Source organism: Syngnathus floridae, chromosome 11, assembly GCF_059516105.1.
Source record: "Syngnathus floridae isolate MCC-2025c chromosome 11, RoL_Sflo_1.0, whole genome shotgun sequence".
In the NCBI taxonomy this organism is placed as follows: Eukaryota; Metazoa; Chordata; class Actinopteri; order Syngnathiformes; family Syngnathidae; genus Syngnathus; species Syngnathus floridae.
This window is the reverse complement of record NC_142423.1, coordinates 3,112,129-3,126,650: the sequence shown is the minus strand read 5'-3', so window position 1 is coordinate 3,126,650 and position 14,522 is coordinate 3,112,129. Positions and strand designations below refer to the sequence as shown.

General features: G+C 45.8%; 1 protein-coding gene across 10 annotated transcripts in view; it reads left to right on the top strand.

Annotated features, from left to right (window-relative positions):
- The window catches only part of chd6 (chromodomain helicase DNA binding protein 6), a 95,107-nt gene that overhangs the window by 16,667 nt on the left and 63,918 nt on the right, over positions 1 to 14,522 (top strand). For all 10 annotated transcript variants that reach the window (XM_088390201.1, XM_088390200.1, XM_088390192.1 and 7 more), the window contains 4 exons: positions 12,032 to 12,118; positions 12,183 to 12,320; positions 13,466 to 13,587; positions 13,993 to 14,236. In XM_088390201.1, coding sequence (XP_088246327.1) covers positions 12,032 to 12,118; positions 12,183 to 12,320; positions 13,466 to 13,587; positions 13,993 to 14,236 — 591 coding nt within the window. The remainder of the gene's footprint in view (positions 1 to 12,031; positions 12,119 to 12,182; positions 12,321 to 13,465; positions 13,588 to 13,992; positions 14,237 to 14,522) is intronic.

Genomic DNA, 14,522 nt, shown 5'->3' with positions numbered 1-14,522 from the left:
TCCGTATTTGCCTATAGCAGCTTCCTTTGCTATTTTATCTGCTAAGGCATTGCCTAGTGATACCCAGTCTTTCCTCCGTGTGTGTGCCTCACATTTACAAATTGCAAGCTTTGTGGGCAACATTACTGCCTGGAGGAGCTGGATTAGAAGTTGCGCATGGGTTATTTGCTTTCCTGTTGAAGTTATCATTCCACGCCTTTCCCATTGTTTTGCGAAGTAAAAAAACTGTTGAAAATGCATACTGGCTGTCTGTGTATACGGTTAGGTCTTGTCCATCTGCTAGAGTACATGCTCTGGTCAGTGCAATGATTTCAGCTGCTTGGGCTGAGAAATGCGAAGGAAGAGTTGCTGCTTCTATTACTGTATCTGGGTTTTCCACTACAGCATAACCTGTCTGCGTTTTTCCTATTGGTGTTCTTGAGCAGTGAACCCCAATGTGCAGGCGGCCAGCCGGGGGGCAATAAGTATACCCACACCTGCTCGACGCCTCTCACCGTGGGCAACTCCAGAGTGGAAGAGAGTCCAGCCCCTCTCGAGAGGGCTTGTACCGGAACCCAAACTGTGCGTGGAGGCTAGTCTGACTATATCTAGTTGGAATTTTTCTGCCTCGCACACCAGCTCGGGCTCCTTTCCAGCCAGAGAGGTGACATTCCATGTCCCAAGAGCCAGCTTCTGCAGCCGGGGATCAGACCGCCAAAGTCCCTGCCTTTGGCCGCCGCCCAGCTCACACTGCACCCGATCCCTTTGGCCCCTCCCACAGGTGGTGAGCCCATGGGAAGGGGGACCCACGTTTCATTTTCAGGCTGTGCCCGGCCGGGCCCCATGGGCGAAGGCCCGGCCACCAGACGCTCACCTTCGAGCCCCGCCTCCAGGCCTGGCTCCAGAGGTCGGCCGCGGTGACTCGTGTCCAGGCGAGGGAAAACGAAGTCCATTTATTTTACTCATCATAAGAGGCTTCTGTGAGCCGTGCTTTGTCTGGCCCCTCACCTAGGACCCGTTTGCCATGGGTGACCCTACCAGGGGCATGAAGCCCCCGACAACATGGCTCCTAGGATCATAGGGGCACGCAAACCCCTCCACCACAATAAGGTGACGACTCACGGAGGGGTGGTCGTGTAGTGGCGACTCAAATTATATTCTTTAAACACAGCGACCTGTGTACCACAAATCAGGCACATGATTTTACCTTTAATTTCTGTAAAGAAATACTTGCCAGTCCATGTCTTGTTGAAAACACGGCGCTCCTTGTCAACTTTTCTTTTCTGAGGGTCAGCACACGTTTCTCGGGCAGCATTACTTCGCACTCTTCACCTTCACGCACAGCTCACATACACGTACGCTACACGGAAGTGCGACGCCTTTCAAAATAAAAGCGAAACAGTTGTATTGTACGCACGACACAATTTTTTTTTTTTAAATTACGATTGGCCTCATGCGGGCCGGACAGGGACGCACAAAGGGCCGGATGTGGCCCGCGGGCCGTAATTTGCCCAGGTTTGCCTTAAAAAGTCATTTTGGCAAAACAGTTATGTTATTGACATGGTCAATAACACCTTATCCATTATCGCACCCTTTGTTGTTTGAACTAATGCCATTTTCAATTTTGTCAATGCTTCTTCTACTTTTGGTGTCCACGCGAATGTATCTTCGACTGCTAACGGCTGTCCATGAGCCACTCCTGTTAGTGGCTTTCAGCATAGTGTGGAGCCCAACCTCTGCAGCAATCATAGAAAGAAAGACATAAGTTGTTCTTTGTGAAAGGTTGTGGTGTGTCTAATATAGCCTGTTCCCTGCCCCATTGCACTGCTCTCCCTTTCGCTGAGGGTAAACCAAGATATTTTACTTCTGGTTTTTACCCACCGTAACTTCTGTTACTTGACTTCATTTCGTCTCTGGCCTAAATGCTGCATGTGGAGAAAGGAACCTCATCCTCGCGCTTCCTTTGTTTCAAAAGCAATTATCACCAACGTAGACCAAAACTTGACTTTTAGATGAAAGCGTAAAACCAGCCATTCAATTCAAGATAATCAGTCAATCACTGTGAAATAAGCCCTATTTTCTTTACTTAGCATTAAATTTGCTCAAAATCACTCTTCCTTCAAAGTTGATCTACTACTTTTCCCATAGCAGTCTCCAATAACGTCAACCATTCAACCTGTATTTTCTTCTCATCCTGTCAGTCATTCATTCCTGCTCATCTGCATCTCACACACACGCACGCACGCACACACACACACACACACACGCACACGCACACACATACACACACACACGGCCTCCATTACACACTGGTCTCACTCTCCTCAAGCTCTCTTCAAGCTGTTCACACAGTCATACATCATTTTCAATTCACATTCCTCATTCGAATTTGTCCTATCTCAAGGTTCTTGATAAAACAACCCACTCATTCCAATTTTGACATATTCCAAAAATGTACGCAAGAGATGCTTGCATTCATTTAATTCCATAAGCTTTTCACAAAATCTGCAAACTTACGGCAATTTTTCCTTCCATTCATTCTCAATGGCACATTCCACGTGTCACATTTACATTGTCCCAGTTTGAAATTCACATCATTCAGCCCATTCAAATCACACCGGGGAAAGTTTTCAACATTCCCAAAATTAAAAAATTCATGTTTTCACGGTAAATTATTCATTCTTTGTATGGCCTGCTCAAACTTGGCCAATAAAAGATTGATCAATTAAATTTTCTGCAAAATTTTACAAAATTCATTTTTCACCTCTAATTTCTACATTTTTCAACTGATTCAATTCTGCTCTAACATCATTCTGTTGCATCTCCTAAGTATTTATTCATCTTTTTGGCCTTCACACGCAATTCCTCCAAAAATTGCATTTTCTAGTGTCAAAATCATTTAGCTTTTTTGTGTCGCGGTGCAAATCAAATAGACCGCAGTCTAGTAAATTTCCTTGCACACTATTTTAGCCAATTTCATAATATTAACACATAGACACACATAAACACACAAGGACAAGACAAGGGCCCACAATAAAGACAGTACACAAACAATATCAACAAACAACGCTGCGCAAACGTCATCCTCTATTTGATGTTGTGGTTTTACTATTTTTATTATTTTTTTTCTTCATATTAGTGGCCTTATCTTTCAATAAGGTTTGACACCTGTATCATTCGCATACATCAGCGTCGTTTATACTTTGGGGAAATTTAACAGCCTTGGTCATGCTTCTTGTTTGTACAGGAGTTCTAATTGACTGACCATGACATATTTTCCTATTACGTATATGGGGGAGTTTTCAGGTCTTTTAAATTTAGATGCATGTTTTGCATAGGAGCAGAAGGAGCATTTGCCTCAGGCTCCTCTGCTTGAGCCACGCCTTAACAGTGCGCCTGCGCACTGTGGCTTCATTGTCTGACAATCATACTTGCGGCCTCATCGCTTTTAATGACACTTGCCTCAAGTATGGTAACTTATTTAACATATACTTCTCATCTCCTGATACATTGTCAGTAACACTTCGACGACCCCCCATTTTAATCAATTTAGTCCAACTGTCAAATCTTAGGGATTTCTAAAGCTGGAATGTTTCTTTAGTGGGATAACAACTTTCTGTGGTAATTCCTGCTTCGACCAGTTTTCCGGTGAGGAATTCTTGCCTGTGCTTCCACAGAAATTCGCTATTTCTTCCCACCATGTTACATGCAGCACAATACCGAGTGATACGTGTGACCATTCACACACACATTCACACCGCGGAATTTTCTTAACACAACGAGGTGTATTTCCGTCTACAAGTTCCATCTGTAGAACGAATTCCTATCACTTGGAATTCAGAACAAGGACTCCGCCGTCCTTACCCGGGTACCCTTTTTTCCGGGGACTAAGATACCCCAACCACGCAGCCAACAAAGAGGTCTCACCGAATCTCTGAAAGATTTCTCTTGAAGATTCCGTCACTCATCGCCACCTAGAGGTGCTGAACTGGACTTCGCCGGCCTGGTGGATGAACATCGCTCCCCAGGGCTTTCCTTCAGGCGTCCTATGACCTCTGCCGTGCACGGATTTGGCGTCTTCAACACTCCTCGGATCAGCGAGCAGATTTCTTGGAATCCCGGACGAGCCCCCACAAAATGTTGGGTTTATCTGAAAAGAATCTCAGAGGCAGAAGACGTCTTCGATGGCCAGCGACCTCTGCAGAAGGGCGCAAACCAGACACACAGCAAGTGTGGCTGAGATTTGCGCTCTTCCTCCAGTTTGGTCGTGCCTTGTATTGAGGAAAAACAATGGGGGAGTCTACATGAATGCATAGTTTCTTAAACAGCAAGGACATCTCATAATTACATCTCATGACCACAGAACAACAGGGATGCTATTATAGAGAGAGCAGTATGGTCGTCTAATGACTTTAACAAAGTTAAGTAGGAGGGTCTTAGTGCCCCTGGGATGCATACATCCGCGGCGTACTCATGACTATGGATTAAATAACGCGTTTGTCTGCTTTAGCCATATCATAACAGACTCATGACCTGGTCATGACTAGCTAACGAAGGAGTTTATTGTATAATGCGATTCATGACCCCGGTCATGTGCTCCTTAGCCAGCCATATGTGCCCAAGTCATTATCACAAGGTCAAACTGTCACATACTGTGGAAAATCTTGGCCTTCACACTAATAATAAAGTGAATGATGTAGAATAACATGTGTGAAGGCCATCGCCTTCACACTAATAAAGTGTATGGTGTAGAATATCATAAGTGTGAAGGCCTTCACCTTCACACTAATAATAATAAAGTGAATGGTGTAGAACAGGGGTGTCAAACTCATTTTTTTCGCGGGCTGCATTGTAGTCATAGCTTCTTTCAGAGGGCCATTATGACTGTCAACCCAAATAAATGTATGAGCACCTCATATTATATACAGTAAAAGTTACAAAACAAACTGAGAAATAACTCGTTTTCAAATCAGACAAGTAAAAACTGGTCAAATATTTAAAAAAACAGATATTATTAAAAGTGAAGACAATTTGCAATTCTAGTAATGACACACGAATTTGATGCACAATTTGTCTTTGCGGGCCACATAAAATGGCCCCCGGGCCTTGAGTTTGACACCTGTGGTGTAGAATAACAGATGTTCAAGATGGCGGCGCAGTGGTTGCACAGCGAAGCCAGAGGTCCGATCAGATTTTGCAAATACGTAGTTATTTACCTTACAGTTGTCAGTCTACTTACCGTATTTGCCGGTGTATAAGTCGACTCGGTGTATAAGTCGACCCCCTAAAATTCGACGGAAATTTACGATTTTATGATATATTCTTTGTATAAGTCGAGCTCAATTGTTGCATTATATTAAACTTCAAAATTCAATCAGAAATATGTGAAATTTATTGACGAAATGTGTTCAAATTCCGGGAGGCCGTGCGCATGCGCAGTGGGCGGAAATAGCTCCAGCCGAGCGGATCGGCTGTTTATAAGCACCGCGGAGGAGATCGCGGAGCCTCATTCGACTTCCAGCGGCCGGCGAGCTCGCGCACGCCGCCCGGCACCACCGGGAGGCCGTGCGCACGCGCCAAGTGGCCGGAAATAGCTCCCGCCGAGCGGATCGGCTCTTTATAAGCACCGGGAGGAGATCGCGGAGCCTCATTCGACTTCCAGCGGCCGGCGAGCTCGCGCACGCCGCCCGGCACATCCGGGAGGCCGTGCGCACGCGCCAAGTGGCCGAAAATAGCTCCCGCCGAGCGGATCGGCTGTTTATAAGCACCGCGGAGGAGATCGCGGAGCCTCATTCGACTTCCAGCGGCCGGCGAGCTCGCGCACGCCGCCCGGCACATCCGGGAGGCCTTGCGCACGCGCCAAGTGGCCGAAAATAGCTCCCGCCGAGCGGATCAGCACTTTATAAGCACCGCGGATGAAATCGCGGAGCCTCATTCGACTTCCAGCGGGCCGCGCACTCGCGCACGCCGCCCGGTTCAAATTTTCTAAGTGCAACGCACAATGAGATGCATGAGAAACGGCCTTGGTTACCATCACATTTGAAGCGATGAATACGAAGTTAAATTTTATGACTTGGTGTATAAGTCGAGGTTGATTTTTTTCGGTCGATTTTAGATCGAAAAAGGTCGACCAATACACCGGCAAATACGGTATCCAAAATAGTCGTGCGTTGTTATCCTACACCCGACAACATCTCCTGGACATAGGATTACAACATCAACACGCTGGATTGGAAGGCTTACGAATCGACAACGACATCGCTAGCTCTCCGTGGCTACCCAATGTGACTCAACCGGCTGGCTGTATCGCGCACCCGGCCAGAAAATGTAAACAAAGGCGAGGCAAGCGTGGAGGCGCACAGGCTAGGCTGGGGCTAGCGCCCCACGGTCCGGCACTTCTTAGCATACTCCTTGCCAATGTCCGTTCTCTGGTGGACAAAATGGACGAACTGCGGCTGTGGATTTACATCAAGTGATGGATTAAGAACTGCAACGTCATGATTTTCACAGAATCATGGCTCTGTAGCGCTATCCCTGACAGCGCTTTTGAGCTAGCAGGCCGCGTCCTGCACAGGTCCGACAGAACTGGCGACTCCGGGAAAACCTGCGTTGGAGGCTTGTGCGTCTTTAAGTCAAGTCAAGTCAAGTTTATTTGTATAGCCCTAAATCACAAACAGTCTCAAAGGGCTTCACATAGCCACAATTGACAATTATTCTCAAAGCATCCCCTGATCTTAAGCTCCCAAAAGGGCAAGGAAAAACTCAAAAAACCCCTGCCAGGGGAAAATGAGAAACTTTGAGAAGGGACCACAGATGGAAGGATCCCCTTTTCAGGATCACCAGGTTCTAATGGATGCAGAGAGGGCACAAGTAATACATAATATGAAAATCAATGAAAAAAAATGGATGTCGGAGGTGCGCTCAATTGTCCTGGCAGTGTCTTCAAGGAGGTTTATTAACAAGGCTTGGTGTTCAGACAGTTCCACAGTTGAGAGTCACTGTTCTGCTGATGCAGAATATCGCGTTGTGAAATTTAGACCCTTCTACCAGCCCAGGGAATTCACAGCAACTGTAGTCATTGCTTGCTAGATAGCCCCCGATGCTAACGCTAAGCAAGCTATGAAAAAGCTACATGCTACCATCAGCAAACACCAGAACCTACATCCAGAGGCAGCCTTTATAGCAGCAGGAGACTTCAATCACTCCAATCTAAAGACTGTGCTCCCCAAGTTCTATCAACATGTCACATGTCCCACTCGGGGCAAGAAGATATTAGACCATGTTTACTCTAACATCAAAGGATGCATACAAGGCTGTTTCCCTCCCCCACCTGGGACAATCCCCCACCTCTCTTTGTTCCTCCTGCCCAGATACACCTCCCTCATCAAACGTGTGAAGCCCTCTGCTAGGTCTGTTAAGATCTGGCCAGAGGGGGCTGACGCTGAGATGGGGCAACGACTGCAGGACACCGAGTGGAAGAGGTTTGCCACCCAGGCCAACAGGGACTCCGTCATTGATATTGACTCCTACGCCTCCTCTGTGGTGGATCACATCAACTCCATCATTAACAGTGTCACCACCACCAAACGGATTACCACATTTCCAAATCAGAAGCCGTGGTTGAACAGCAAGGTCCGTCTACACCTTAAGGCACGTGACACTGCCTTCAGATCTGGGGACAAGCAGGCCTCCTGCTCAGCCAGGGCTGCCCTGAATAAAGCAATAAAAAAGGCCAAGCACAGCCACATGCTAAAGGTGGAGGATCATTTCAACAACGGCGATCCCCGGCGCATGTGGCTGGGCATCCGGGCCATCTCGGACGAACACCCCCCCCCGCAACCAAACCCTCATGGTCTGGTGCGGCAACTGCACAGCCGCGGACCGAAAGTCACTGTAGAGGGTGGTGAAGATGGCCCAACGCATCATCGGCACATCACTTCCTACCATCGAGTCCATTTACCAAAAACAGTGCCTGAAGAAGGCACGCAGCATCATCAAAGACTCCAGTCATCCGAACCACAGACTGTTTAATCTTCTTCCTTCTAGGAAGCAATACCGGACTCTTCGGGTCAAGACGAGTAGACTGAGGAAAAGCTTTTTCCCCTATGCCGTCATCGCCCTAAACTCCGCAGCACAACACCCCTGTCATCCCCCTGAACTCTTATCATTCTGAACCCTGCAGCACAATAACCCCACTGCAACAACACCTGTATTACCTGCATATACTGTCCATGTCTGCATATAATTCTATATAATCTATATATTTATTCATCACTCTTACTCCGCTTGTACATATCTCTTCATATCTGGTTATACTGACACTATATATATTTATAACCCTATATTTATAATTAGCATTCTAGTACCGCCTGCAAATATTTGTTCTACTGCACCTTATTGTAAATACCTAGCCAGTCATATCTGCACTTGTCCCTCTTGTATATTATCCCGCATAGCGTAACTCACCTCATATTTACCTGATTGCACTGTACCCACTGCTCAGTATTCTTTTACCTCTGCACTTTACTGCTTTTTGCACTTCTGGTTGGATGTCAAAGTTCTTTTCGCTGTACTGTGCTTGTGCTGTACATTGACAATAAATTTGAATCTAATCTAATAATAATAAATAAATAATAAAGTGAATGGTGTAGAAAAACATAATAATAATAACAGAATAACATAGAATAACACAAATTATTGGCAAAAAAGTAACAAGCACTGTGGCTCATAGGGGTATAAATGGCAAACTGGCAAAAGGGTATAGGCACACGTTTGGTCGTAAGGATGTGAAAGCAGGTGTGTGTCGTGTACATGGCTGAGTCTTTGGGTGTGTGAATGTGATTCTTGTCTGTGTGATTATTGTATGAAGCGTGGGAAGGTTGTGTGTGTGTGGTGTGTGGTTCTGCAACAGACAGAAATAAAGCACGTAAGTCAACGCTCAACTTCTGACGTCACACACCACTAGTAGACGGCACACAATACATAACCAACTGCGCGTAACGGTTCCGCTATACTAAATAACCATGAATAAAATACTCTGCAACACACCAAACATAAGCCTTCGAGACAACAAAATACATTTGCTGGCGACCGTGCCGCTGCATAACGGCTACTCGTACGATGCGAGGCAAACTTAAAGGAGCGCGCTGAAGCTATCAATCAAACGGCACACACACGAAACAAACCGCGATCAGACAAACGGCACAACAGTAGACAGTAGTAACAATGAAATGTATATACTCAGCTGCTCGGTAGCGCACCGGTTAGCACGTCCGCCTCACAGTGAGGAGGGTGCCGGTTCAATTCCACCTCCGACCCTACCTGTGTGGAGTTTGCGTGTTCTCACCGTGCCTGCATGGATTTTCTCCCGGCACTCTGGTTTCCTCCCACATCCCAAAAGCATGCTTTGGTAGGCCAATTGAGCACTCCAAATTGCCCCTAGGTATGAGTGCGAGTGCGGATGGCTGTTCGTCTCTGTATGCCCTGCGATCGGCTGGCAACCGATTCAGGGTGTCCCCTGCCTACTGCCTGAAGACTGCTGGGATAGGCTCCAGCACGCCCGCGACCCCCGTGGGGACAAGCGGTATAGAAATGGATGTATATACTCACTTTGTGTCAAAGAGGCACACGATCACAGCAACATACTCAGTCGATAGCAGTAACCTTTAACTTACCGCTGCGCACAAGCTCCAACAATCCCGATAAGCTGAGGTAACTCACGCAAGACTTAAGGCGCGGTGACATAATTTTCCAACATTTTAACAGCTACAGTCAAACCTCGGTTTTCGACCACAATCCGTTCCAGAAGGCAGTTCGAGAAGTGAATTGGTCCGAATCTATTTTTCCCATTATAAACTATGGAAAAATTTTGGATCCGTTCCAAGACAAGCATTTTTTCATTTGCGCATTTTTGTCTGATCGTGCAACTGCAGCGCACTGCCGAACGGGCAACCGTAGTGCGCTGCTGACCGCGCAACTGCACCGCCGCGCTGGTCGCATTATTGTGACAGAGTCGTCACTGAAATTTAGAAAATATTTTCAAAGTCCTGATGTATTTTCCAAAATTTAAGTGGACCTCAGTGCGCAGGGAGATTAATTTGGTCCGATCGCGCAACCGCAGCGCGCCGGGCGCTCACTGTCGCATTGCTTTAAGAGCGTCTTTGTGTTTTAGGATGGCTTTACTGCTCCCACTTGCTTTCTTTGGAGGCATGATTAGGGGTTAATACAATCCTCAAAGTAACGAAAATACCATAACGAACGGAGTCAGTCGGCATCCGGGCCGCGCGGTCGGGTTTTCTCGGGTCCCTTCAGCTCATCTCGCGAGGTTCGACCTCCGAATTTTTTTCGACAACCGAAGCAAAAAAATCTCGAATTCCGATTTGTTCTAGAACCAGGACGAGTAGAGTTTGTTCGAGTAGACAGTAGTAACAATGAAATGTATATACTCACTTTGTGTCAAAGACGCACACGATCACAGCAACATACTCAGTCGATAGCAGCAACCTTTAACTTACCGCTGCGCACAAGCTCCAACAATCGCGATAAGCTGAGGTAACTCACGCGAGACGTAAGGCGCGGTGATATAACTTTCCAACATTTTAACATCAACATAGGAACCTTTCTAACAGCTATTTTTCTTTTTCTTCTTTGTGACAGGGGTTCACTTTGGCCTGGGGAGTTAAATTCAGCATTTACTTTAAAGATATCTGGCGCCATCTATTATTCTGAATGGGTATAATGTCTAGACCCCGAATGTAAGATGACCCCCACTTTTTCAGTCTTATTTCAATGCAAAAAACACCGTCTTATATTCGGGCCAATACGGTATTACAAATCTGCAAATCTGTAAAGTTGTTTTGTGTGGCTTCCACCACACAGAGGCGTAATATACAGGCATAATATGTAGACGTGATGAACCAATCAGAGGACATTATGTTTTACGGCGACCGGGGCAGTAAACCAATCAGAGGACTGTACGTCACACAGAGAGTACGTACCTCCGTCGCCATTGATAAATAAATACTATCGTTTGTGCAAAGTAAACAGCACTAGGACCCTCTAAAATGGTATAGACAAAGAGATATGCTTACGAAGCACAATTAGAGCTTCCTGGAAAGCCAGGATCATTGCAGAAGAGCAACGTGACGACGAGACAATGACGAGAGGGAGCTTGGCATGTTTAACGGCGAACTTGCCCAACTGTTTAATTTGGATACAGAAGATGAGGACTTTGACGGATTTGCGTATCAATATTGATTAACAATGTGAGTACAGTAGAGTATGTGGTTAAACAGTAGAATAAACTACAACTGAACTCACTGTCTTGCTCCCGTGACTTTTTCTTTTTACTGTAAGTCATGGTATGCATGCGTCCTATAATGCGGTGCACCCTATGTGAGGATTAAATACTAAATAGACCTGCAACTGAGTCTGCACAAGGTGCAGAGAATACGGTACTTCAAACATGCAGCAATGAATATTTTCTTTTACCACCAATGAACAATAACAACTCTGTGTAATAATCCAAAACTCCCTAGAATAAGAATCGTGGGGTACCCCTTCACATCATCAACAACAAATAAAATCCAGCCTTACATTTTCAATTCTGCCAATAGTTGATCCAATTCTTTTTGTTTTTGTTTCTTTCAATAGGAACAATATCCTATGATCTTGCCTCTCAGTACCGCTTTACGTGTCCCAAAGAATTGGGGGTAAAACCTCGTGATGATCATTCAATTCCAGAAACTCTGAAATGTCCTTTTTAAGTTGCTCTTTCATATGACTCAATTTGGTCTCCACAAAGTATTTCTCCAACTTTGTTCAAGTTGCACTTCCAAAAAGAGAGGGCTATGGTCCGAAAGGTCCATAATTCCCACTTCACAGTCCAGAGCCCTATGCATATCTTTGCGGAAGATTAAAAAGTAATCACTCCTTAAGTAAATCCTATGTGGATTTGAAAATATGAACAGTCCCTCTTCCCAGGGTCTGCCATTTTGCCGCCGTTTTACTGTCATTTGGGCCATTTCCCCATGTTATTTTTTTCCTTTTCCAGCCTGACGAGGATTTGTTTAATCCCGACTACGTGGAGGTGGACAGGGTGCTGGAGGTGGCCGTTACCACGGACACGGAGACTGGAGAGGTTGGTTGATGCGCTTACGCACGCTCACATGCGCGCGCTCATATGCCGCACTTTGCGTGTTCAGGAGGTGACGCACTACCTGGTCAAGTGGTGCAGCCTGTCCTATGAAGAGGCCACCTGGGAGCTCCAGGAGGACTTGGACCCTGAGAAAATCAAAGAGTTTGAGGAGATTCAAAAGCTGCCGCCAGACTTGCGACATCTGGTGAGGAGCCCATAGACAACCTTCTGGAACCTTCTGCTACATACAGTGGGGCAAAAAAAGTATTTAGTCAGCCACCAATTGTCGCTGACTAAATACTGAAATATGAGAGATGGCTGTAATTTTCATCATAGGTACACTTCAACTATGAGAGACAAAATTAAAAAAAAAATCCAGAAAATCACATTGTCTGACTTTTAAAGAATTTATTTGCAAATTATTTTATTTGTGCTTTTTTAAACTTTTAGAACAAAATATAAATGTTGCTTTGTTTTTGACCTCCCAACTTTGCTTAGGGAAGTTCTAATTTTCTACCATTGCTAAAAATTTGCCCAAGAAGACACAGAAAAAGTCAGGCTAATAAATTATTGTGAGCTTCCACACACTCCTTGCAATGGGCTCACATACTCATCATTACGTTTTGGTGCAATTAAGAATTAAACCCACCTCTTCTAAGTTGCGAGACTATCACTCTACGACTGAGCCATGTGAAAAAAGCCATTAGGCAGTCAGGAATCACCGTTGCCTGAAACGGTTGATGGCCTGGAATCAATTTGAAGATGAGGGGGGGGTGCACTTATTCTCACGGGCTGATTTTTTTCTAATAGGGCTACTGTTAGAATGAGTACCCCTGTAACTGCTTGTAGAGGGGGCCACCTTTTCACATTTGCTACACTTAGTGAAAATACCCCTAAGAAGACACAGATAAAGGGATGCTGCCGTGAATGATCCAGCAGCAGGGGATACCTATTTTGGCACAACACCGGCTATATTCCATCGCAAACCCGATGATACGCATGCCTTTGCTATGCTCCTTTATGATTTTGTGTATCATGTCGATCGTCTTTGAAGACATACTCGACTACACTACTTATTTCTTACACTACTAACGCGCCGAGACGAACAGGGAATGTCAGAGACAAGGCGGGTGGAGGGGTGCGTCGGTTCGGAAATCAAAAACTGGTTCATCAGTAGATGCAAAAAAAATTGCAAGGCTCCAGTTCGTAGTTTAAAAAGTTAATAAGTGTAAGCATTCGTAAGTAGCAGTACCACTGTACATTCACAAGTCATGAATGGCAAATGTATGGTGAACACCGTGTAGTATTTTAATGTCAACGTACAAGCGTGTGTTTTGTCTGTGTGCTCAGGAGCGTCCTCCCCCGGACAAATGGCAGAAGTTGGAGCGTTCACGAGATTACCGCAATGGGAACCAGCTGAGAGAGTATCAGCTGGAGGGCATGAACTGGTTGCTCTTCAACTGGTACAACAGGTGAACGCGCATGCATATGCAAACACAAAGGCTACGTTCATTCTGCGGCACAATTCTAAATTTTTTTTTTCCCCCAATTCCGGCCACTTTCATTCGTGCTTCTAGATTGTATACATTTCGGATATTTTGCAACGCGGTCTGAACGGCCGGGTGGCAGCCAGTTGGTGTATATCTCACCAGGACGACATCATGCGCTCCGCTTGGGACTGTTTTGATTAAGACCTGTGGTGTGAATAGAGCCAGAGACAGTTACACACAGATGCACTTGCACACACGTACCTGCAGACAGATACACGCACATATAGGGAGAGACACATAGACACATGCAGACAGAATCCATTCATACACACGCCTTCTCACAGTAGAAGTTGAACGCGCCTTCCTCCTCCCGCCGGTCCGCGGCAGGAAGAACTGCATCCTGGCGGATGAAATGGGCCTGGGCAAGACCATCCAGTCCATCACCTTCTTGTACGAGATGTTCAGCATGGGCATCCGGGGGCCTTTCCTGATCATCGCGCCCCTCTCCACCATCACCAACTGGGAGCGCGAGTTCCGCACCTGGACGCGCATGAACGTCATCGTGTACCACGGCTCGCAGATCAGCCGCCAGATGATTCTGCAGTACGAGATGTTCCATCACAAAGCGCAGGTCTCGCTCTTCTTTGGCAAACACAACAGACGCAAACGTGCATCACACTCCAACGACATATACACCCTCCCCAGTTTGGTATTTGCAGTATTTGCAGCGACCAAAGTTCCACTCGGTAATCTTTTCTTGGCAAGCAGTGGAAAAGTAAGTCGCAACACAACTCACAGCAGTCTATCATTATTAGAATTTGATGATGTTTTAAAATGAAAATCTTTGACAATTTTACTTAATTATAATTCAGGTTGATTACAAAAATGTTTTAACATGCATTTTTATCAGGAAAATC